This window comes from Berghia stephanieae, chromosome 4 (genome assembly GCF_034508935.2).
Source record: "Berghia stephanieae isolate SIO BIC M18660-M18661 chromosome 4, UCSD_Bste_1.3, whole genome shotgun sequence".
NCBI classification, from domain to species: Eukaryota; Metazoa; Mollusca; class Gastropoda; order Nudibranchia; family Aeolidiidae; genus Berghia; species Berghia stephanieae.
In genome coordinates this window covers 22,787,400-22,813,178 of record NC_088363.1, presented here as the reverse complement: position 1 = coordinate 22,813,178, position 25,779 = coordinate 22,787,400, and the positions used below count along the sequence as shown (strand labels likewise).

At 34.8% G+C, this 25,779-nt stretch overlaps 1 protein-coding gene across 1 annotated transcript; it reads left to right on the top strand.

Annotated features, from left to right (window-relative positions):
- The first annotated feature begins 57 nt into the window (after nucleotides 1-57).
- Nucleotides 58-25,779, top strand: LOC144970248 (apoptosis-inducing factor 1, mitochondrial-like). Its single transcript, XM_078909688.1, has 17 exons — nucleotides 58-213; nucleotides 5,466-5,683; nucleotides 7,370-7,466; nucleotides 8,516-8,760; nucleotides 9,852-9,982; nucleotides 11,224-11,314; nucleotides 12,024-12,108; nucleotides 12,684-12,760; nucleotides 13,494-13,602; nucleotides 13,985-14,029; nucleotides 14,910-14,972; nucleotides 15,457-15,545; nucleotides 17,256-17,396; nucleotides 19,051-19,193; nucleotides 20,508-20,661; nucleotides 21,497-21,655; nucleotides 24,795-25,779. The coding sequence occupies exons 1-17, from the start codon at nucleotides 129-131 to the stop codon at nucleotides 24,906-24,908; spliced, it is 2,046 nt and encodes a 681-aa protein (XP_078765814.1). The 5' UTR covers nucleotides 58-128; the 3' UTR covers nucleotides 24,909-25,779.

Genomic DNA, 25,779 nt, shown 5'->3' with positions numbered 1-25,779 from the left:
TTGATTACGTGAACAGACTCACGTTTTAGGGTCAAAGGTTAGGAACGTTGTCACTTTCGTTTTCCCAGACTAAAAATAAATTTTCCTGTCCTCGACTGATCTGAAAAAGACCTTCACGCTGTGGGAAAATGAATAGAGCCCTAAAGCTTACTTTTCAAAGTCCTGCCTTGAGAGGGTTTGCTACAAATGGAATTAAAACATTATCTCGATCTCGTAAGCATCTACCAAGATCTAGATTGATAAACCCTATAACTATAACGCTAATGACACCGAGTCTTTTTGCGGCGGGTGCCGGTAGGTTGTGACAGTGTGAGTGAGTATGAGTATGTAGAATGATATGTGAATGTGTGAGTGTGAGTCAATGTGGGGAGAGGAGACAATTTCTTCTCATACTGACTCATCTGACTTCACTAAATTAGATTGCCACGGTTGGTACTACACTGTTTCTACCATTAGCGTTGCTTTGTGGTCTAACTAGTGGTGTATAACTAGAGAGGCGAGCCGGGGTTACCAATACTTAGCTTCTCTTTTTTTGGGAGTGCCTACGTACACGATAACGGGGCATCTAGCCTCAGGATCTACGTACACGTAAACTGGTTTACCGTTGCAACACAAGCAATAGATGGTCCTCGCTGTCGTGACCGCGCGCGCTCATGTGTGTGTGTGTGTGTGTGTTATTTTAAAAAAAATCAAAACAATTTTAACCATTAATGGCGAGATTCCATCTTACACTCCCCAAACTCCAGATCTTAGTCTTTATGTTATCATTAAAAGACACGCTTTGCGATTTATAGTTTAATTGAAGCCCGAGTCGAAATATACTCTTACTACTGTTCTCTTGGTGGAAACGATTTATTCTGCATAAGCAATCTGGAGAAAAAAATCAGTGTCACTGTAAAAGGTTAAAATTTCATGAAGTACGCTCCGTGAACACCGCTGTAACAATCCTTTGATCTACGTCATCAGGCAACCCATTGTTTCTTTCATCTTTTCCCATTCCCCCTTACTATCCCCCCATCCCCAGCCCATCTCTCTTTTCTCTCTCTCTCTCTCTCTCTCTCTCTCTCTCTCTCTCTTTGTCATAGTGTTATCCCTTCCCATCCCATCTCATTGTAAAATGAAAACGTTCTGCTGTTTGCAGATACATGTATGATTGTTTTGTTTTTTTCTCTCTCACTAGGCTAGGATTAAAAACCAAGACATCGGGTAATGGGTGTCTAATGCCTCTCTTTGGCCAATTTAGTCACGCATGTGGCAGTCCAGCTATTTATTATGTTCTGCCTATAACACACAATAAGTGGGATTTTGGGGGGTGGGTACGAAAGAAATCAAGGTCATAAGTAATCGTGAACAAGAGCTGTATCGGGAATTGGTTTCTGAGGTTCTTGCAAATACCAAATATTTTATGGAAAGGTCTTTTGAACTCCAAGACTCCTGGTTTGTTTTGCTATCTTGGAGCAAACGAAACAGAAATGTCTTGATGTGTGACCTAGTTGTCTGATTTTGTGACCTGGATGTAAGGTTTTGTGACCTAGATGTATCCTTTTGTGTGTGCAAGCCATGCGGGTAAGTACAGCGATAGCTTGCCAGTTGAGGAAAAAAAGGAAGAAGCAGCGTATCCACATTTGAAAAAAAACAAAAACTTAACCTTTTAAAGGCGAATATCAATCTTACTTAGACCAAAAATGAAATCTTATCGTTTTCATCAAAAGACAAAAAACAAAATACAATTTAAAAACTTGAGCTTTTATATCGGACAATATCCACCCAACGTGCTCAAAGCGCTTTTTATCAATATTCTTACTGCTCTTATGGTGGAAACCTTTTTTTTTTCTGCGTTAAAAAATAATATAAATGGAGACTATTATTTGAAAACAAAAAAATCAGTGTCACTGGCGAAGGGTTAATTGCAGTACTCCTGCATTCTGTGAGACTCCTACGGCACTTGGCAATCATAAAAAAGGAAATAGCAATCAACAGTACTAAGTTGAAAAAAAAAAGGATGGGGGGGGGGGGAGCAAACCCAGTAGCAATGCAACCTTTTAGCGGCGAAATTTGATTTTTGACCTAACACCAAATCTTCTTTCATCAAAAGACAAGTAACGGCAAAACTATTATAGACAATTGAAGTCTGAGTTGCGATAGTCTGACTGCTCTCTTGGTGGAAACGCTGTATTCTACGTTAACAATAATAAAGATAAAAGCAAACTATTATCTGAAAGCAGAAAATTAGCTTCGCTGTTAAGGGGTTAAGAACACCTGCGAGCATCCTTGACATGCTCTACGTCACCAAGGTCACCAAGCGACACGAATCCCTTTCGTCTTCATGCAACCCCCCCCCCCCCCTCCACTCTCACGGTGGTGGTGGCGGCGGATAAAAAAGGGCTTTTTTCTTTCATTCAATCAACTTGACTGCTGTTGGACCCTAGTCCTCTCTACAAGTACAAGAAATAATACTCACTTTTTTTCTGCTCCAACGAAAATATCTACCCCCCACCGGTCTAATTATTTGTAGCAGACGACAAATTTCTCAAAACAGTCACGTGACACTGTAAAAACAACACAGGAAGTCCATGAATGCTTATTTACGGCATTTCCTTTAAACCGTGTACACAACAAAATTTCGTTTTCATTCGACTCAACGGGTCAGATTGGCCGGTATTTTTTAACGAACTAAAGTTCTGAAAAATCAAAATGTTTCTTAGAAAGTTGAAAGATGCTAGTTTTTGAAACAGAGGTAGGTTTTAAAAAAAAATAATTCTGTTTTACGTGAATGCATGCTCAAGGCGAATTGGACAGTCAACGGAGGTTGGTAAGCCAAAGTCCCAAAGGCAGTTTAGTGAGCAGCAGCAGTGGCAGCATACATAAAAAATCATTACGCGGATGACAAAAGAGGGACATGCTCGGATAAAGAAATCCCTACTGTGAACACGGCTCCCCAGATTATGCGAGAAGAAGTAGAAGCTACTTGCAAAGAGATGAAAAGGGGGAAAGCGGTAGGCCAAGATAGTTTCTCAATAGAATTGATTGACACCCTGGACGATCTGGGAATAGACATTCTGACAAAAGCCTTTAATTTTAATGTCTTATACGAAAAGGGTGAATTGCCTAATGTTTTGAGACAATCTGTATTCATTACCATACCCAAAAAACAAGGAACTATTGACTGTGACGAACACAGAACAATCAGCATAATGAGCCAGGCCACAAAAATTATATTAAGAATACTTAAGAAAAGAATGAGGAGCAAGATCTCTCCAGAGATAAGTGAAGAGCAGTTTGGTTTTGTTAAAGAAAAGGGTATAATGTAAATGCAATCTTTACATTGAAACAAATAAACGGTCAGTCGAAATACAAAAATCACTTTATCTATGCTTCATTGATTATTCCAAAGCTTTTGATTCAGTACAGCACGAAACGCTATTCAAAATCTTAGAAAAGATCGGTGTAGACAGTAAAGACCTTCGACATGTGAAAAACTTATACTGGAATCAAACAGTGTGTGTCAAACTTGATGATGAAACATCCAACTTCTTTAACATCTAGAAGGGAGTAAGACAAGGTTGCATCTTATCACAGGACCTTTTTAATATATATGGTGAAATAATATTCAAAGAAATTGAAGATATGAAAGGTGTCGTCGTTGGAGGGCAGAATATGAATAGCATAAGATATGCAGACAATGGTACTCTAATGCCATACTCTCCAGAACACGGGCAGAAAATTTTAGATATACTGGTGTGCAAAAGTGAAGAGATGGGTCTGAAAGTAAATGTTAAGAAAAGCGAATGGATGGTGGTCTCAAAGAATGACAACAACACGATCTTCCACTTGTCAAGCAAAGGAGAGACCATCAAACAAGTAAAGAAATTAAAATATTTAGGCACTAACATTACCCATGACACACGTGACATAGAGGATATAAAACAAATATAGCAATAGCAAAAAATGTGTTCCATAAAATGAGACCAGTTGTGTCAAACAACCTAAAGTTGAAGACCAGAATGAAAGTAGTAGAAACGTATGTTATAAGTACCCTTTTATACGGTTGTGAAATGTACGAGGAGGTTAGAAGCATTTGAGATGTGGGTGTATAGAAGAATGTTGAGGTTATCATTGACAGACAGGTATACGAACGAGGAAGTGTTGGAGAATGAGAAAGGGAAGAATATTTATCGATACCATCAGAAAGAGGCAGTTACGGTTTCTGGGACATGTGTGGAGAAGAGACGGAATAGAAAAGTTGGTGACATCTGGGATGATCGAAGGAAAGAGAGCTACAGGAAGACAAACAATGACTTATTTAAATAGCCTAAGAATGGCCAAATATGATTTTAAAAGCAACACAGATTTCATGCGCACCGCAGAGGATCATGATTCGTGGAGACAGCTGACCGGTAACATGCTCAAGAGCACAACCCACGATGGTTGATGAATTTTTTTAATACAGTCCACTCCGGATAATCGCTACACCTTAGGATCAGCGAAAAAGTTTCGATTAACCGAAGTTGCAATTAACTGAAGTTGACTTTCCTGTCCACTATTGCCTACCACTTTCCCCCTTTTCATCTCTTTGCAAGTAGCTTCTACTTCTTCTCGCATTAACCGAAGTTGCAATTAACTGAATTTGCCTTTCCTGTCCACTATTGCAACATTTTACACATATAAGGTGAACTCAAACCAGTTGTTGTAAACATTGTTCTTAGTCCACCACAGACTGAGGAATTTGATTGAAACAAAAACCATATGGCAGCCCTGTTTTGATTTGTCAACCACAAGCAGCTATGATGCAAGCCGACATTTTATTCAGATTGGATTAACTTTCAGTCTTTTGTTCTCAACATTTGTAAGAGTTAAACAGATTAGCCGTGATGATAGACAATAGCTCTCACCACAATGCACAGTTGCCAATCCCTAAACAAAGTATATAGCTCAGATTCTCTTTACAACTGTCGTTGTCTACCCGTTGTCAAGACTATGCCCAGCCCCCTCCTCTCCTATTTGATGGCCACAGATTACATCACAAACCCATACTGCAAAGCCCCACCTTCTTTTGATTCTAATAGAGTGGTGACACACTACTGTAGCATTAAATCCTGCCCACTCTCGATTCTTCAATCTGCCACGATTTAATCATGACATTTTGTTTGATTGATTTCTTGAATTTGCCACTTTTTGAGAGCGAAAATTTGTTGCAATTAACCGGCATTAGGCTGTGGTCACCTGAGAAGTGGGTTCTTAGAATAAGAGTGGAATATTAGATAAAGTAGTATATTATATCGAGTAAAAATTTTGTTACACAAGAATAGCAAGGTATTGTGTGAAAACATCTATTGCCAAGAGGGTTGATAGACATCAAACCCACTCTATTGCTATATTTGTTGTTAAAAAATTATTGACAACTTATCTAACTTTGAAGCATGTTTGATATTATAATTGTTGTCATGAATCATTTTCTTTTCCAGCATATTGTCTTCCTCTTGCCATTCAAGCAAGGAGTATGGGAGGCAGTGTGCCTGCTCATTTCAAACCAATCAAGGAAGTAATGATGGGTAACAAGAGCCACATGGACTTCATGCCAGTGCCTGAAGGCAGTTGGCAAGAGAGCTACCAAAATGCCCAAAGGTCAAACAATCTCCTTTTGGCTGGATCCCTTGTTGCTTTTGGTCTGACCTATTTCATTGTAAGTTTCCTTAGTAAATGGTAAATTGGTTGGAAGGGATCATTGATGGGGTTTCTTAAAATTTTTCTATCCTTTCATATACAAAGATGATTTGTCCAAGTCACATTGTACTTACTTTAATAGAAAACGGCTCCTCTTTTGCAACATTACTTCATTGTAATGTTTGTCGATTAAGGTACTTCACTGCATTCAAATGATTCTCAATTTTTGTTAGAAAGTAGCGCTTACATTTTAGACCCAAGTACTATTGTCAATGAAATTTGATTGTTCAATATTTTTCTATTGTCTCATGTGACATGGAGGTAAAAATAAATCTTCAATCAACCCTGAAATTATAGTGAGCTGATAGATGGAGAAGTTATTTGTTTGTATTTACCCTATTTTTTTTGGTTGTTTTTTTTTCTTCTCTTCAACTTCAAAGTTTTAAGGTCTCTGTTGCATATAGTCCTATCATAGGGGGACTTTGAATCATCTTAACTGTGTTGGTAGGGGTGTTAACCAAAATCTATAAACAACTTTTTTCTTTTTCAAATCAAAAGTGTGTAGTTTCTTGAACAAAGACACTTCTTAAGCGACCATCATTGAAAGCAAATCTGAAGAAAAAATGGACCGGGCGAGTTATGAAGCTTATCAAATTTTATCGTTTGATTATTTCCCCTAGTAAACTCCATATCCAACTATTCATGAGTATTAAATACTCTGCTTCACAGGTTGATACCATCATGCAGGTTTGATCATTTTTATTGAAAGAGAATTTGTTTGTCCACTTTTCATTTGCATTGCAAAATTTTTATTTAAAAAAAAAATGGTTTCTGAATTGTTTCTATTGTACTTAAAGAAAATAAATCATGTTCTGTTTGTATGTATAGTCTTTGGTCTTACATGTTTTGCTTTTCTTTGTTGAAAATGTTGCGTGATTCATAGCATCAAGACCATACAATTGCTATTTTTCTTGTTAAGAAATGATTTTTAAAAATGACCTTTTAAAATTTTACACATGTTTAGGAGCCATATTCGGCTCTCAATTTTTACTGTAATGTACAATAAAATCTATTCTATTATAAAGTCGTGATAAGAGACTCAAAATCTTGCAATTTAGATTTTTGTTGGCACAACATCATCACCTATATTTCGTAGTCAGTAACATTCTTGTTTTCATTAGAAAGTATACATATCTAATTACAATAAAAATTACAATGAAAATTGGTTTAATCCAAAAGAGCTAACCCCCCTCCCCCCGACAAACCCAAAACAATTTGAAATTTAAATATTTGATTTTTTTGTTTTTGTCAATGAATCTTTATTATTCCAGACAGAATTACTTCTTAATCGCATTTTACGGGGTCAGAAATTGAAAGAAAAAAAATGGAATGATTTTTATTTCTTTGACATCACAGGCCCCATTTTTAGTAAATTGACAATGACAATATGACATGGTATAATGCGAAGTGAATCTTGTCACTTTTGGATATGGGGAGAAAAGTAATATAAGATTTTTTTTCAAAATAAAATAATTATGTAAATGAGCAATGCCTGATTTTCTTTAGTTACAGTGTTTAAACCTAAATATGTTTACAATGAAATAGATAACTAGGCCCTAAAAATTTCATTTTAAACAGCGTTTACTGTATTGTTATTAATTTATTCATTTATTTTTAAAGTTTATCTGATGTTGTTCCTCCCCAGTATTGGAAAGCAGGATTTTACTACTTGCATGACTTTCCAAACTACACCAAGTATATACCGCAAGGCAACTTTGGATTTTCTGATAAACCAAATGACGGTGGGTATTCTTAACAAATTGATATACCTTGTGACACCAAGATAGAAATCACACTCACTTAAGATGAATCGGTTTCATTTTAGGCATATTTCCCCTATTTTTCTATATATGTGGCAGTAGTTACTTTGCTTGATTATCAATACACTCTGCTTGTGTTATAATGTATGTTCAAATCATCCTGAATTTCAGTATTGTGAACTGTAAGCTCTCTAATACTTAAGTTTTGGATGAATTTACAAAAACTCAAGAGGTTTTGTTTTATGTTATACACAAAATATGCTGGTCTCTTTGTGGATTTTGACGAAGTTGATGTAAGCTAGTTTGTCATACATCCTTCAGATAGCTTGTGCTGTGTGGACCATGTTGAAAGTTTTTGAATTAATATCTTCAAACAAAACAACCCAATGAGCTTTTTGTTTCATAAAATGGTTCAGATATTCATAATCATCAACATCATCATTATCAAATTACATTCTGAAATGGTTTAAACCATCCATCAAGTCACAAACACAATTAGTCCTGATATATAACCCAACCAATATTTCCCGGTTGTTATAATTTGTTATTGTTGAGAAAAACAATGTAGTTGTTATTCCAGATAAAACAGTATGACATATTTGCTTGACTTTGACTTTGATGTCTAGAACTATGATATGATTCAAATTCAATTTGCTTTTAGAATTTCATCAACTTACTGTCCATGTCCAATGGCCATTTCGTAGAATGGCTAATGTAATTGAGATTGTGAATGATTTCAGAATTTGAGTGGCCTATTGTTTTGTTGCTGTATTTTTTAAACTGAGCGGTATATGCAAATGATATCTGATGAAAGGTAGAAAGGATATGATATTTTACCCTCTAGACTAACGATTTTACAAAACTGTGTTTCAGACTTAAGTTCTTTTATTCTGTTGTTTTCTTGTTTTTTTTTGTTTGTTTTTTGTTTTTTTCTGTTTAACCAAGATATGATACATATTTGATAAAAATTGGAAGGATGCAATATTTTACACCTCTGGGATAACATTGTAACAAAAAAAAAATTGTTTCAGGCTCGAGTAGTTCACCTTCCTCAGACTCATTACAAAACAGTCCACCACCTGTGTCCTCTGGAGGAGACAAACCATCTCCTCCTTCACATGTTCCACCTCCTGCTGCATCGGAGACATCTGTTAATACAGACACAGAAGAACCTGCTCTGAAATTCCCCACCCATGCCCAGTATCTCCTGATTGGAGCTGGTACAGCTTCATTTGGAGCCTTCAGGGCCATAAAATCGAGAGACCCAAAAGCAAAGGTACGGTAAATCACTAATTGATTTCTTTTCAGATTAGGTGATGTGTCATAAGTATATATTTTGTTGGAGTGGAAGCCCAAAATCCTGTGAAAATCAGATGTCCACTTTAAGTAGTAATGTCTACTCTGTTTGCAGAATGTGAAGGTGAATCCAAAGAGTGCTGAAAACATAATAGTGATTAGATATAGAACAAGTTTATTGAATTTAGTTCGTTACCCACACTGCAGTCTGCCTAACAAGGGTGATACATGTATGGTTAGATTTTATTGGGATTACTTAAGAGGCTACAGGTTCCGTTTTTGTCAACAAATCTAAATGCTGTAAATTTAAAAACATGAACATTCTGATAGATTGTACAAAGTTATAAATGGACTCAAGCGTTCATTATCAACCATATAGAGAATAGTCCTAGAAACATTTTCATACATTGTGTTCAGGTGCAAGGCCAGATAACATGGTCATTGAGGCATGGCAGGAAGTACTTTGTAACAGACCAGCCTAGCGTCCTACTAAATGGGTAGCAAGCAATTGCTTCTTTTTATCTAATGGCACAGGAATGAGGATTTGTGTGGGTCAAAGTTTCAATCTACAATCAGTTCTAAAACGTTTTTATAAAAAATAAATTATTTGGAGTACACGAAATGACACTTTACGAATTGAGTTTGGCTAAAAACATGTCTTTCTTTGTCTCCCACTGTCCAAGCTCTTTGCAGGGGACAATTTTAATACCATTACTCAAGACATACGTAAAGGGAGATATCATGTCAGAAGTATTTGTGGATCTTTTTAACCTGGCAATTGAAATATTTCCACACTTGTTTGATGTCTAGATATAAATTTTCGAATACTTCGACTGTTCTATTTATCTTGCCAAGCCATTAATGGAATAGGACAGTGATGATGCAAATGTATCAAATCCTAAGAAGATAACCGTTCAGCCAGTTCAATTGGAATGATTTTCCCAAGGCTAGAAGTCTAGTCGGGATTTCCCTTATTGCCAGTATGAAAAATATCAAAATAACTTTTAAAGTGAACAATATACAATGTAACTTTTTTTTTTCTTTAATAAAAATTCTCCTTATGCTCAACAGATTCTGATTGTTGGAGATGAAGATTCTGTCCCTTACATGAGGCCACCCCTGTCCAAAGAGCTCTGGTTCAATGAAAATAGGGAGGAGGTGGAAAAGCTTCAGTTTAAGCAGTGGAATAACAAAAAGCGAAGGTGTCATTTTTATATTCATATTTCTTTATATTGATCTTTGTGTGAAAACTATGGTGTGATTGGATGTCTGTGGTAGGTATGCTCTTTTATGTTGAGACTCAAAATTCACCTTTTCAAAAAGTTTCTATCTGAAACTATTTTAACTTTTTATATTTTATATTGTGATGTTTGTTTTTTTTTCTCAATAACTGGGATTTACATCCAATGATGGCTTGGATGGTTTCTGTTTGAATGGACTTGTGAATATTGTTTATGTTGTTTTGAATGTAATAATGCCTGATAGGCCGACTGTGTTTAGGAATCACTTTGAGATACAAATGTAATTTATCATTAGTATTGTACTCAGCTCTAAGGACTAAATGCAATGATCTTTAATAATACATGTTTTACTCCTTTGTTTCCAATTATTATTATAAACCCAATACACTTGGTTAATGAAAATGATATTTCCTAGCTTCAGATAATTTTTGTGAATTATTAATTAGAAATTCATACATAGTAAAAGAGACATCCAACTAAACAGAACAACACAATGCCAGGGAAATACATTAAAATATTTAGGAACAATAATTAATGAAAATGGAAAAAGTACAGTTGAAGTCAAAAGCAGGTAAGGAAAGGCAAAAGCAGCTTTCCAAAAAAATGAAAAGCATATTCACCGTAAAAACATTGCCCAACCTCTAAAGATGAGGCTGCTTCATTGTTATATGGATCCCATATTAACATAGGCTTGTGAAACTTGGACCATGACCACAGAGATAATAAAAAGACTGGAAGCAGTTGAAATGTGGTTTCTGCGAAAAATGCTCTGTATTGCACGGACAGATAAAAAGAGAAGTGAGGATGTCCTGAAAGAGGCTGGGTGTTAAAGAAAAGTAGTTGACACATTATGTAAACGGCAGGCAAAATTCCTAGGTCATGTGATGAGAAGAGAGAGACTGGGAAAACTGAATGTGACCATAAACTGGAAGAGAGCGATCAAAAATGATGGATTCCCTAACAGACTGGCTGGGAATGGAAAGAAACAGCAACACCATCAGAGCAACAGAAAAAAGAGAGGAATGGAGAGCCATGACCGCCAATGCTACAACACACGGCACAAGATGATGATGGAAAGAGACACTGTAATCGATTAAAAGCTGTCTTGCAACATTAGAGTGAGAGAAAATATTAAATTTATTTCTTGCAATTTGTTATAATTATTGAGATATGGTTTTAATGAAGGTTGATCATGTTTTCAGTCTGCACTATGAGCCAAATTCATTCTATGCTGACCCAATGAAACTGGATTCTCTGGAGAATGGTGGAGTGGCAGTCCTCAAAGGAAAGAAGGTTTGTTTTTTACCCCATTTGTTATATCATTGTTTATTATTCAGAGATCCATGATTGAATCAAATTTTCATTACAATGTATGCAAACTAGGAAATGTTAGGAATTTAGTTTATCCTATAAAATCTTTTTTATCTTTTGCATGTTATACAAACTTTTGTTTTAAAAAAGGGAGGTTTTATATAGTACAATATCCACTTTATGTGTTTAAACACTTTACAATATGTTCCAACCCAACAGTACCATTTAACATTTAGGAAGAATCATGATGCCTATAAGGCGTTCCTATAATATTTTTTTTCAATGGGGACAATATTTTTACGGGTCGGGTACTCATTTTGCACCTGAGGATGTGAGAAAGATTATTTCCAAGGACTCACTACCCATTGAGGGACGTGAACTAGAGACCTGCAAATAAGAAGCCTAGTATCATACCACAAAATCTCAAAGTCACCATTTTTCTTTTCCTCAATCATAGCTAATATCTTCACTGCCTGCCAATTGTTATGTCTATTTCTTATGCAAAAAAATCTCTTTTAATACAACTGTAGGCTGTTACTGTGAAATAATTTTCTTTTGATTAAACTCAATGGAGAATTCCATAATGATTTTATCATTGCTTTTAACAAATTGTGGTGTCTGCATTATGAAATCCAAGGGATCAGGGCTGGATGAGTAAGTCCCTCCACCACTTTATTATCGTATTCCCCAGGTTGTAAAATTGGACGCTAAGAAGAAGAAGGTATGGTTAGCTAGTGGAGAGACGATGACCTACGACAAATGTTTAATAGCTACAGGTAAATTTTCAGTTTAAATCCTATTAGATATGTATGGTTCTCTGACAAGATTAAGATTTGAAAAACTTTGTATATAATGTTGAGTGAAGTAATGACAAATAGTTGTGATTAATTTTCATTGAAAGACGTGATTGACTTTTTAATTTATTTAGATTATAAAGTACAAACAGTTTTCTTAGAGATTTTAAAAATTATTATTAACTTGAGCATCGATTATGATAAACAGAAAGCCAGTAATTGTTTATACAATTTCTCTTTACACATATTTAAACTGTCATGTTATGGAAATGCTTGCCTTCTAATGTAATCAACTATTTGGTCACCCAAGCAAAGAAACATTATTGAAAATATGATCTGAAAGGGCATTTATAGTAATACAAAGACTTTAATTTCTAAGTAGAAACATAATATACAACTGTTTACATTGTAACAGCAATCCATTTGTAAACAATGATTTGATTTTATCATAAATCCTAAAAAACCTTATTTGATTGTTTGGCTTGTTGCTACAAAGAAGTCAGTGTCATCATTATAGTTAAGATGTATTAATGTTGTGTTTTTCATTGACTCATCAGGAGGGAAACCAAGAAATCTTCCTGTATTAGCCAAGGCTGATGAAGAAGTCAGGAAACGGATAGTTTTGTTTAGGAATGTAAGTTGTGACTTGGGAATGAATATAATAATTCTAATAAAACTGTTTTATTTAACAAAATCCTAATAGAACACCATATGATAGTGAATCTAGACGAAATACAGCGATTACTAAGATTTTGAATTGAAACTGATCTTCAGTCAGTTTTGTTGTATTGGTTTTGGAATCTTATACCTGTTATTCAAAGTTATTTGTAAAATATGGAAAAATCCCTAATAAATAAAAACAACTCAGTTCAACATCTTGGTTTCCATATTCGAATTGTATAAATATTGATTTCTCATTTCCATCTATGTTAGATTTTACTAGCTGATTCAAGGACAGTCCGTATTTGAAACAATTTATTAAATTGAGTTATAACAATATCTTTTTCTTTTGTATTTACCTTTTTATTTTCAAATTTTGACTAATTGTCTTGTAACCATTTATATTTTTGACAATGCAAAATGATTTGTAAATTGTTTTGTAATTGTGTTACAACTTTACAACAACATGCTATTTATTATCATTTATACCTTAGCCCCCAGGAATGGACAATGACTCAGGAGTGTTTAATACAAAGCTCATTTATATAAAAAGCATATTTATTTACTCTTAACCTCCACATTTTCCTGTCAATTAAATTTTTTGTTTACAGAGATATCTGTCGTTATATTTTTCTTGCATTTTATGTAATTTTGTGCACCATGTAGCCTAAATTAAAAGATTACACTCCTTGATTTCCCCAAAACAGACAGAAGACTTCAAAGAGTTGGACAAAGTCACTCGAAGCTCAGATTCAGTAGCCATCATTGGTGGAGGATTCCTTGGAAGTGAATTAGCTTGTGCTCTGGGGAAAAGAGGTAATTTGTCGTTTAATGATTGGGAAACACAGATTTTGTGATCTCTGGTTTTTGTAGTAATGGTGGCATTTCTGAATAATCGACCAAAACCACATAAAATGAGACCAAGATTTATATAAAAACTATAATTTCCAGTATAGCTATGAAATATTTATTTACTTGTGGTCTTCAGTCCGATGTCATGTAATACTATGTAGATGTCTTTTTCAATCTTTCCATTGAACACATTTCATTTGAATTTATTAATTCAGTTTTTTGATTGGTTATTAAAGGATTTTCACTACAATCTTTATTATTTTCCAACTAAAAATTACTGTCGTTGATTAATTTGTCTGATTTCTTGTTTGTCCTCTAAAGTCTTTAATTCCTTCTTTTTCACCAGGAAAATCTTCAGGTTTGAAGGTGTATCAGGTCTTTCCAGAAAGTGGTAAGAAATGAGTGTAAAATATTTATTATCATCTTCCACGTGTTTTGAGCAATACTTAGCAGAATATCATTTTATCTCTTTTAGATTATGAAACATTAATTTAGTAGAAACGCTTATATGAATTGGAAAATGATAATCACAATGACGATGGCAGTGATAAATATAACAACATTGAATATGATTATTTCTGTATTAATCAATACAAAACTAAGGTAATTCAAATTCACTCAAGAAAATTAAGATAATCTTACCAGGAGACTGGCACTTGAATTTGGAATATATTTCTGTTACTTGATTCCCTGATTGGGAATTTACTTGTGATTATAGTAATCCATATCTACTAATAGAGGAAAGATCATAAGATTGGAGAAAGCAACAACAGAAAAATAAAATAAATTCTTAAGAGATATTTTACAAGAACATGAACAAGTTAGATATAAACGTGGTGAAAAAGGCATCATAATATTTAATAATGTTAATAATAATGATGATAAAAATAATTTTAATAATAATAATGATAATAATAATAATAATAGTAATAATAATAATAATGATAATAATAATAATAATAATAAATAATAAAATAATAATAATAATAATAATAATATAATAATAATAATAATATAATAATAATAATAATATGATAATATTTTTGTTGGTCAATAATTTCACAATTGTAAAGGTGCCTTTAAGCTTTCTTATATTCTTACCAAAGACGAATACTCGGAGAATCTCGGTAAAATATAGGCTTACCTGTTTTTATGATATAGATAAAAATAATGATGATGATGATAATAATAATAATAATAATAAGACTCTTGGACTGACTAATTCCAAATAACATTCATACCTTATTTTAAAAAATATTTTTAATCTCTAGGCAATATGGGTCGAGTTTTGCCGGAATATTTGAGTAAGTGGACGACAAAGAAAGTAGAATCTGGTAAGTTTTCCAAATTATGAATGCTATTTAGATCTTAACACATATTAATTTCATATAAACAAATTAATAGATGTTAGACAAATTCCTTTGTTTATCTCTTCAAATTTCATCTTTAAAAAATAAGATTTTAATTTCTTTTTATTTATTTATTTAAAAAATTATTTTAATATCTTCACTCTATAGTTTTGTTTCTTAGAGTGGGCAGTTAGCTCTGATAAAGGAATAATCATTGTAATAATTTTCATGTTCACACAGTGTTCTGTTTTAAAAAAAAACTTAAATATACTTAATTGACAACTGTGGATAAGATACATGGCACTTAATGATGCTTTAAAAAATTCAAAACTGCGTTTTAAGTTGATAGTGGGGATGTGGCTCATGATGATGGTGATGATTGATTGATTGATTGTGGTAATGAAATAATTTTTATTTAGTACATAAAAAAAACCCTGCAAAATAAAGTTTGTCTTTTTTCATTAACCAGAGGGTGTTGAAATCTTGGCCAACAGAAGTGTGACAGCAGCCAAAATGGATGAGGGAAAAGTTGTTTTAACATGTGACGATGGACATGATGTAAGGACTGTGGGTCATATGTTTTTAGTTTATTTTACATAGAATATCAGATTTTATTCAAGGCCCAATGTTTCATAATAATTTTTAATTGCCTTTCACATTCAAGCCTAAATTACTATAAGTTTTGAAAAAAGTGTTTTTTTATAAAGCCAAATTAGAAAAAAATAAATAATTGATATATAAATTCATTTAAGATTTATTTATTTTTCAAAGTAAAAATTGTCTATGATTTCATCAACTGTATATGCTTTAGTCCCTATTATTAAAGTTGGTGGTTGTAGGGCTTTGAATTAGTTAAAGTGTTTACTTAGGCTTCTTTGCTCTTCTTAAACATAGTGTACATAATATATACCATATCAGAGCTTTCAGGAAGTGTCTTCTGATATGTCATTTCAAGAAAATTTATTAAAGTCAATTGCTCTTGTTAAAGAAAACTAATTATGTGATTCTTATATTGTGGTTAATTATTTGACATTTTGTAAATTATAATTGTATAAATTGTTTTTCAAAAAAAAGATACTAAGGAATAAAAATTAAATGTAAACAAATCTTGTGGAGTATGCATTGAACGCCTATACTCACATCGTAAAAAAAATAAAAAAATATTTGAATTTAATTTTTTCATTCAATAGATTTCTTGAAGGAAATTGCTGACAGTGTAAGGGGGTACATGTTGGATCTTCTTATATCTTTTGTCCCTTTCAATGTCGGTTTTTCTCCTTATCTTGGAATTATTATATGGCTTGGATTTGTCAAGGCATGCTGGAAACAGTGCTGTGCGGGAGGTTGGCGGTTGTGAGCTTGTGTGTTTTTCTGTGAGAGATTATGTTCTCTTTAAATAGTAAATAATTTCTTTGAATGGGATTGTTCTGTATCCACATTTTGGTGGGGATCCTTGGGTAAACCTTCACACTAATATTCTTGCTTGGAATTGGTCCCTTTTGTCTTATTGGGTGGGGATCCTGACCTCCCATAGCGGGCAGGGAGGTACATACGGTGTCTTCTATCCCCTTATATCTGTTTCCCAACATGCTTTCTATCTTTGTCTTAGAATGAAATTACTTGGTTTTTTTCCTGGCCCTAGTCGGAGTCCTGGCTGGGAGGGAAACAGTCAAATGCATAGTTATTGTTTTGGGAGATGATATTTTTTTCCTTTTAAATCATCTCTCTGTTATGTATTATTGTATGTGTTATTTTAAATGTATAATGTAAGTATTTGAGTGTGTTCCTCTTTGTTGGATTTTGTGCTTGTGTCCGGATAAGACTTATAGGTGATCTCAAACTAAGTACATCGGTGGTATGCTCTTGGAATTTACATCTGATCCCTATTTGTTCCCAGTCCCCCTTTGTCTTACTTTCTCTTGAGTGCTTTAATTGTAATTCTAGAACCATCCCATTCTCTTCCTTTTTACTGGCGCTGATATAACCTAAATGTGTTACAAGAGCCGTAAAACAAAACAAACAAAACAAACAACTTTTGTCTTACTTTTGTGGCCCAGGAGTTTTGCCAGTAATAATGAACTCTTAATTCTGTTGTCCTTTGTATTGTGTACTATCTTTCTTTTCTTAGGCTCTGATGGGGCTTAAAAGTGGCACAAATATTTTTAAAGCTATGCAGCTTAACTAATTCTAATAAGTTGAATTTTCTAGATGACAAGTGAATTTTCTGATTCTTGTCTCATCTTTACTGGGTTTTTTTTTCTATCCCAGATGCGTGTGGACTCTGTTGTGGCCGCTGTTGGTTTGGAGCCCAACACAGAATTGGCCAAAACATCTGGTCTTGAGCTTGACAATGTCAATGGAGGTTTCTTGGTTAATGCTGAGTTAGAGGCACGAAGGGATTTGTGGGTGGTATGTGAAAATATATTTGATTTTTTTATTATATGTGTGTGAATATAATTTTTATAACAAATTATAGCTTAATCATCTTTTGTGATTCACACTGTCAATTTTTTTTCTTAAAAAAGTACTTGTGACAATTAGGAGTACACAACTACAGTGCACTCTCCCGATAACGACCTCTCCGAATAACGACATTCTCCCGATAACGACATTGGCCCCCGGTCCCGATTTTTTTACTATATGTTATTAGTAATAAAACTCTCTAAATAATGACATACTTTTTAGACCACTCTCCGGATAACGACATTGAGTTAGCAATAATCGGCTGTGACTTTGCTAGATACAAAAATAAAAATAGCTAAAATGTTGTTTCCGGTAAGTTTCATTTCATTCTCTGAGCCAGAGGCACCTCATAGCCAATGAGATCACTTTGTTATCGGTCAATGAAATGTCCTACCAGAGGCACCTCATAGCCAATGAAAACACACCTGTGTCTATTGTCATCGGTACAAAAGGGTGACGCGCATTGAATGAGTCAATCATCACATCGCTGACCGCTGAATCGATTGTATTCACCCGAGAACAATAACGCACCCCAAGATGTCGACAGCTGCTATTAGAAAAAGAAAGATACTGACAATAGATGTCAAGCTGCAAATTCTGGCTGATGTGGACACAAAGACATTAACCAAGAAACAGATCGCTGAGAAGTACGAGATTCCCCACAACAGCTTATCAACAATAATCAAGAACAGGACAAAGATAGAGACAAGCAGCCATGAACCTCAGCGCAAGAAACCACGCCTTGCAACGAATGCGACCGTAGACGAAGCTGTGTTGACATGGTTTAAACAAACAAGAGCAATAAATGCCCCTACTTCTGGCCCCATTATCCGCGAGCAGGCCTGACTTATTGCGGAGAGGCTAGGCGTAACAGATTTTCAAGCAAGCAGCGGTTGGCTGATGAAATTCAAGCAGCGACACGGCATCGTGTTCAAGGTGGCCTGCGGCGAATCTGCTTCCGTGGACACATCAATCGTCGATGAATGGAAGACAACAACTCTGTCCAATTTGATGAAAGAGTATTCACCTCGTGACGTTTTCAACGCGGATGAAACAGGCCTGTTTTTCCGCTGCCTCCCGAACAAGACTCACACTTTTAAAGGAGAAGCCTGCCACAACAAAACTACACACACACACACACACACACACACACACACACACACACACACACACACACTTCGTGTATTTTACATGTTTGGAAAGTCTGATCACTGATCACCCACTATGGTTGGTACATTAATGTACATTCTAAGGGTCTAACCACACCTCTTTTTCCGCCATCTTGAAATTTTCAGAATAACGACATGTTCCCGATAACGACATGCACCTCTGGTCCCGAGCCATGTTGTTATCGGGAGAGTGCACTGTAACTCTTTTAATATTTTAACAACTTTAGTCACACTAAAATGAACTGATTTATCAGGATTTGACAATATGTTGAGAAACTATTTGGTCGGAGAAAAGTGCGATCATGAGAGGAATGAATTTGAAATTATGATATTGATTTTGACTTATCTCTTTCTTCCAGTACTACATTGGAACCTACTCTAAAGTGAGGCAAATGGCCAAATTCTAAATATATATATATGTCTGTTTTCAGGCAGGAGATGCAGCCTGTTTTTATGACATGAAGCTAGGAAGGCGGCGAGTAGAGCATCATGACCATGCTGTGGTCAGTGGACGATTGGCCGGAGAAAATATGACAGGAGCTGCTAAGCCTTACTGGCATCAGTCTATGTTTTGGTGAATAATTTATTATAAGGTTTATTTTTCCTCATCTTTAAAATAAGGGAGATTTTACAATATTTTTAGAGTTGAGAGTATTAATATGTTGTTTTCACTTCTGGATCAGGTGGTTAGATTTTCCTTGTAAAAAGGATTATTCACTATAAGCTGAATGAGGTATAGGAAACTCAAATAACAAATGAGAGGAATAAGAAAATTTTAGGTCTTTGGTTTGAGTTCACTAGAAGTTGCTTCCCAATCATTACTATCTCAATTTATTATTTGGTAAATGTAAAACCTTCTCTCAAAAGTTCCATTATTTTATGAAAGCTATTTTTTGTAAGTGGAAATTGGTATGGATTTAAATAATGTTAACAATTTTGTTTTTTATTCTGATTTTTCAATTTCCTTTAAAAATCACAAAAATCTTTTGTTATTCTTGTTCCTGTTTAGAGCAGCCATTTCAAATTCCGCAAAGCTCTTCATTTTAAACTCCAATGTCAAGTCTGTTTTCCCATATAATTCCTGGACATGGAGAGTTAAAATCTCTAGGCCTTAATCAATATATGTCAGTAGAATCCTCCATATCAAATGGTAAGACAAAATAAAAAATTTGGATTTGCGGAAGAGAGATCGTAAACCTCCCTCCCCTCCCCCCAAAATAATATTTAAAAAAACGGAAGGAGGAAGTGGAAATGGGTTGGCCACACTTTGAGACAAAAGATGTGGACCCGGAAAGGTTGTATGTCAAAAATAGACATGGAGGTGTTCACTGCATGAGAAGTTCAGACTGCTAAACCTCATCTGGGAGGTAGCAAAGAAGAAAGCATAGGACAGATCAGGGTGGGTGACATTTGAGGGGGCTCCATGCTCTTCTAGGATTAAAGAGGAATAATTTATGTCTGATTATTAATTTTTCTTTAAGTTTGGAGATACAATTTTGTTAAAGTAAAAACTGCCATTTTAAACAGTTAAACTGATCCTGATAGTTAGTTACGAGCTAATATATTTAAATCATGATGGAGTTGTTTTTCTCTCTTGCCCTTCTATCCACCTAGCAGTGATTGAGTATCTAGGTTTATTAAATCTTACTGATAGAAGAGCATCCATTAAAGACATTTTAAACAATTTTTAGTCCATATAATGCCACAGAAACCTTGATAAACCATTGCTCCACGAGCCTTATATACTCTTAGGATTACTTTTTAAACCTGTCTTTTTAAAAAAAAGAAAATTACTACAACTGAAGTAACAATTTAATATTAACTACTAGTACAGTGCATAAGACTTACCAGAGGAAAGAATCCAATAGAATGAATTTTTCATCTCCAGGTCTGACCTAGGTCCTGATGTTGGATATGAAGCCATTGGCATCATTGATTCTTCCCTCCCCACAGTGGCAGTTTTTGCCAAAGGTTCCCCTCAAGACACACCCAAAGCCATTGTTGAGGCCACAGGAGAAGGTCTACGTTCAGAAACGGAAAAGGTGAGGATACATGTGTTATTTTGTCCGGAAATTCCACCTTTGACTCTAAAATCGCGTATTTCCGCGGATCCGCGGCAACCCATCAGCTCTGCTTTAGATTGATTTATACAGGATGTATTTTAGGCCAATTTGGAAAGAGATCAACTCCTGAGAAAGTTAATTATTTTCATTTATCTGCATTAGGTACACAGGAACAAAATTTTTGATTATGGGGAGAAAAAAAGCCCTCCAAAACAGTTAAGCCAAATATACCTTCCCTGCTTCCCCCAAAAAGGCATTCAAATTGTATCCCTATTCATGGCATGTCTCCTTTTTTTTTTTTTTTGTCGTGCATGAAAATCTCCGTAAACATTTCATTTTTTCAATTTCTTCACCTTATGCTTTATTAGTTGAACATTCAACACAGAAATCTCAAACTTTAATTAAGTTTCATGTGATTATTTTTTAAATTGTTTCATTGTTTGTAGGGTAACAAATTCTCATTGTGTGTAATTCGTTGTTAATGGCTGGCAAGCACCATAAAACCCCCAGTTGAATCCTTGGGAAAGGCTCTTTACTTACATTCTCTCACCGTGCTCAAATGTAAAATAAGTACCTGGCCATTAACAGCGATGTCTCCACCAGAAAGGATTTGAACATCACCTAACAGGCTCATGTCTCATCCTACATTTTAAATATTGCTGTTGCCATGCCCCCCTTGTAAAGCATGTTTAGTGGAAATTGCACTATATAAATGCTGCATTTTAAAATGATTTTTTGTTAATATTATTATTTTTCATTAACCTTCTGCTCTCAATACCCATTCTTAAGTTCAACATCATTATGTTTGCAACAGGACGTTTCAGTATCACCTCCCAGCGATTCAGTCAGACTGTCAACTCCATTAGACAAGGAAGATTATGGCAAAGGTATTGTGTTCTACCTTAACAATGACAAGACAGTGGTTGGGATTGTGCTCTGGAATGTCTTCAACAAGATGTCCATAGCTAGACAGGTAATGTTGTTAAACTACCACTGGTGTCTTGTGTATTTCTTCTCATCACAGTATTAGAATGCAAATCATGCAAATGATTTAAACAAATTTTCATTTGATATACCTTCATTTATTTAATTTTGTTATCTCTTTTTAACCCCCAAAATATTTACTGTTTGTGAAGCAAGATATTTGCAAGTACTAGTATACAAATTTTTGTACAATGATGGGACCTTAAAAATGATATTACAAACCTTCACTATCAGGAAAGCATTGTGTAGATTTTAGTTGTTTTTATCTTATTTTCCTGTAGTCAATTTCAATAAAGAAAAAAAGACTAAAACATAGTTGATGGAAAGAGGATGCAGACATACCAACTAATGCGAAATTTGGTATTTAATTGGGAATTTTGTCCAAAATAAATAAATTAGAAAATTTACAAAAGACATGCAATGACATTGTTCCTAAAGGTAGCATCAGCTATACAAATTGTTTGGTACTCTTTTATTTTGATGCTCAAAGAGATGCTGCAGAGCAACACACCAATGTCTTAACAAGAGCAGATTTCCCCATGGACACCTGTATCTTTCAAGTACATATTCTTGCCACTAATAGATATAATGCTACCATGCACACCACAATGAGGGACAATGTCCTTTTGTTTGTCGTCAATATTATTACCATGTAATAATATCCCAGTGCATGTTGTAGTTACCAAGTTTTTGTGTGTGTGTGTGTGGGGTGGGGGGTTTCCACACTTAGTGGACATTTGACAAGTTTCATGGTGATTCGTTAACACATTTTTCAAAGATTACTGAAGCTGACTTACGTGATTGCATTATGTCGTCTCCAACTAAAAGTTGTGATTTAGACCCCTTAAATACTGCCATTTTAAAAAAATGCATTGATGTAATTTTAACACCATTTACATGTATTGTTAATAATTCGTTGCAGTCAGGTGCTGTACCAGACATTTACAAAGTTGCTCATGTCAAACCCCTTTTGAAAAAACCTGATCTCGATAAAGAGAACTTAAAAAACTATCGCCCTGTCTCTAATCTTCCTTTTCTCTCTAAGATCTTAGAAAAGCTTGTTTTGAAACAATTACTGTCTCATCTTAAAAATAATTGTCTTGAAGAAAAATTTCAGTCTGCTTATAGGCAACATCATTCGACGGAAACCGCACTTGTTAGGGTTGTTAATGATCTCCTCTCTGTTATAGACAATGGTTCATGTTCTTTGCTGAATTTGCTTGACCTATCGTCTGCTTTTGATACTATTGATCACAATCTTCTTCTCAAACGTCTTGAAATTACTTATGGCGTGTCTGGTGCAGCGCTTGATTGGTTTAGGTCATATTTGTTTAATCGTAAACAGATTATTACGGTGGATGAATATAGATCGGAGGAAATCTTTCTTGATTGTGGGGTTCCCCAGGGTTCAGTACTTGGACCCGTTCTTTTTGTTTTGTACGTTGGCCCTCTGTCTAAAATCATCAGAAGTTTTGGTCTGTCTTACCATCAATACGCTGATGATACGCAATTGTACTGCGTTTCCAATATGAGAAATTTACAAGAAGTATCAGCCAATAGTAAAAATTGTATCCAAAGTGTTAAGAAATGGATGAATGAGAACAGACTGAAACTGAATGATGATAAGACGGAGGTGCTGTATGTGGGGAACAGGAAGTGGAAAAGTGAAACAGATTTGAAGTTGGGGGATGCCTCTATTCAAATTGTTGACAAAGTGAAAAACCTTGGCACATTCTTAGACTCTGGACTGTCGATGGAGCATCAGGTTAATAATTTGGTTAGATCTCTCTTTTTCCAACTAAAAAAGATTGCTTCCATTAGACGGTTCATATCTGAGGATGTGACCAAGCACCTGGTTGTGTCCCTCGTACTATCGAAATTGGATTATTGTAATGCTCTGTTGTTTGGCGTTTCGCAATACAATCTGAAACGTCTTCAGATTGTCCAAAACAGCGCTGCCAGACTAGTATTTATGAAGCGTAGGTGCGACTCTGCCGGACCTCTACTTCATGACCTGCATTGGCTGCCTGTTGAGAAAAGAATTAAATTCAAAGCTTGTGTTTTAGTGTATCGTTGTCTTGAAGGTACTGCCCCTTCCTACCTTTCAGAACTAATTGAAAGATATTCAAAACCCCGCCCCTTACGTTCGGCCAGTGATTCCACAAAACTAGTTGTCCCTCGAATTCGGAAAAATGCTGGAATGAGATCCTTTTCTCATTTCGGACCCTCTATTTGGAACGCCTTACCGCAGAGCATTCGTGAAAAAGAATCTTTGTCTATTTTTAAACGTTCGCTTAAAACATATTTGTTTCGATTTTAGTAGATGGTATGAGAAGCAAGATAGGTTTGGTTTGTGTTGTGTGTTGTGTTGTGTGTGTGTATGTGTGTGTGTGTGTGCTTGTGTGTGTGAATGAGTATGTTTCAGCCAAAGTAATTTGTAATTTAAGCGCTTAGAGTCTGGTGTCTCGGAGTTATAGCGCTATATAAGTTTTCAGCATTATTATTATTATTATTATTATTAGTGGAATGGCGTATTGTACAACTGTCATGCAAAATATAGATGATTAATATAGGCTCATGATTGAGTTTATATGTTCCTATTTATATCCTTTTTTTTTTTTTTGGGTTGAGGATGGGGGGTAATTCCAAGCAGGAGATATAATTGAGGAAATTGCTCAGGGTTCAATTAATAGGTTCTGTGCAGGTAATACAGACAATGTATGGTAAACGCGTTCTTGTCACGTAAGAATAGAGGTAGGCTAGGATGCGTCTTTGAGCTTAGGTGTCTTGTTTTTTTTTCAAAAGCTGAAATCTATCATCTGTATTAAGAGGTTTATTTATTTCACTCACACACTGCTGGCACTTGAGGTGATACAAGGAATCTCCACCTGGTCCTGTCAGCCTCTATTCTTGGGGCCATCTCGAGGGACAGACCTCTCTGTTTTAAGCCCCTCTCTACGGTACGTCTCCAAGTCTCCTTGGGGCGGCCTTGCTTCATATTTCCTTGGAGTGTCCATTGCAGAGTTTTTTTCTGTGACAGACATGCCCCAATCATTGCCATCTTCTCCTTTTAATGAGACTTTTTAAAAATTTGCTTTCTAACATTTGGCTTTTTCATGATTTTCTAGGTTCTCCGAGACGGGGCAAAGAATGAAGACTTATATGAAGTAGCCAAACTTTTTGATCTCTATGGCACAGCAGAGGCAGCAGCGGAATCAACTCAAGCAGCAGCCAGTAGCTGAGGGTTGCCTTCAAATGTAATATTGAGAGAATGTTGTTTGAATGTAGGTGTGTAATAACTATTGTTGTATTTCAAAAATTCATGTGAATTTGTTACGTAAAGGAGAATGTGAAACATTTATATTTTCTGCGCAATGTTTGTTAATATTTTCAGTGTTGAATTTATTGGACTTTGCATTTCATTTTGATCCTTAAACTTAAAACGGAACTAATCTTGACATTATAGTCTATATAATTTACTTGAAGCATTATAATATTCATGCTGCAAGATAAGGACAAATTGTTGAAAATAACACAAGAGATTTGAAATTCGTGTTTACTGTTAATATTAATAATTTTATTAATGTTTTATGTGAGATTTATTTTCAAAATCAGATGATAATGCAAAATTGTTGAAATGTAGTATTTAATGATTAAAAAAGACTTGTTGTTCACTTTGTGCCATTGCATTGGTTCATGAATGCATTTACATTTATCATTAATGTTTTAAGGGGAGGATTGTTAAATGGCATCAAGAGTTAATTTATTGGAGGAGTCATGCATGTTGTTGTGGTTTATATAATTTATATTGGGTTATCTAAAGAAATTCCATTTTCTCATTTAAACTTAAATTGCAGGTGAGCATTCACTGTTATGGTTAAAAATGAAAAAAAAAAGAAAAGTGTGTATGAAATAGTGCCAGAATGTGGAAGAGAAATGTTTTGTTGTTTTAAGCACTTAAACGAATACTACATTAGAAATTATAATCTCCGTTGTAGAAAGTTTTGTGATTCTGAAGGAGTATGCAGTACTCAATTTCCAGACCAAATGTGATTGTTGCAAATAAATTATGTCAAACTCATTAAAAGGAATAAAGAAGCCTTAGACTTGAAA

Excerpts from the sequence above, each read along its gene's own strand:
- LOC144970248 (XM_078909688.1), top strand. The coding sequence starts at position 129 with ATGAATAGAGCCCTAAAGCTTACTTTTCAAAGTCCTGCCTTGAGAGGG. Across the intron at positions 214-5,465 it reads TAAAACATTATCTCGATCTC|CATATTGTCTTCCTCTTGCC; the intron begins GTAAGCATCTAC and ends TTTCTTTTCCAG. Across the intron at positions 12,761-13,493 it reads GGATAGTTTTGTTTAGGAAT|ACAGAAGACTTCAAAGAGTT; the intron begins GTAAGTTGTGAC and ends TCCCCAAAACAG.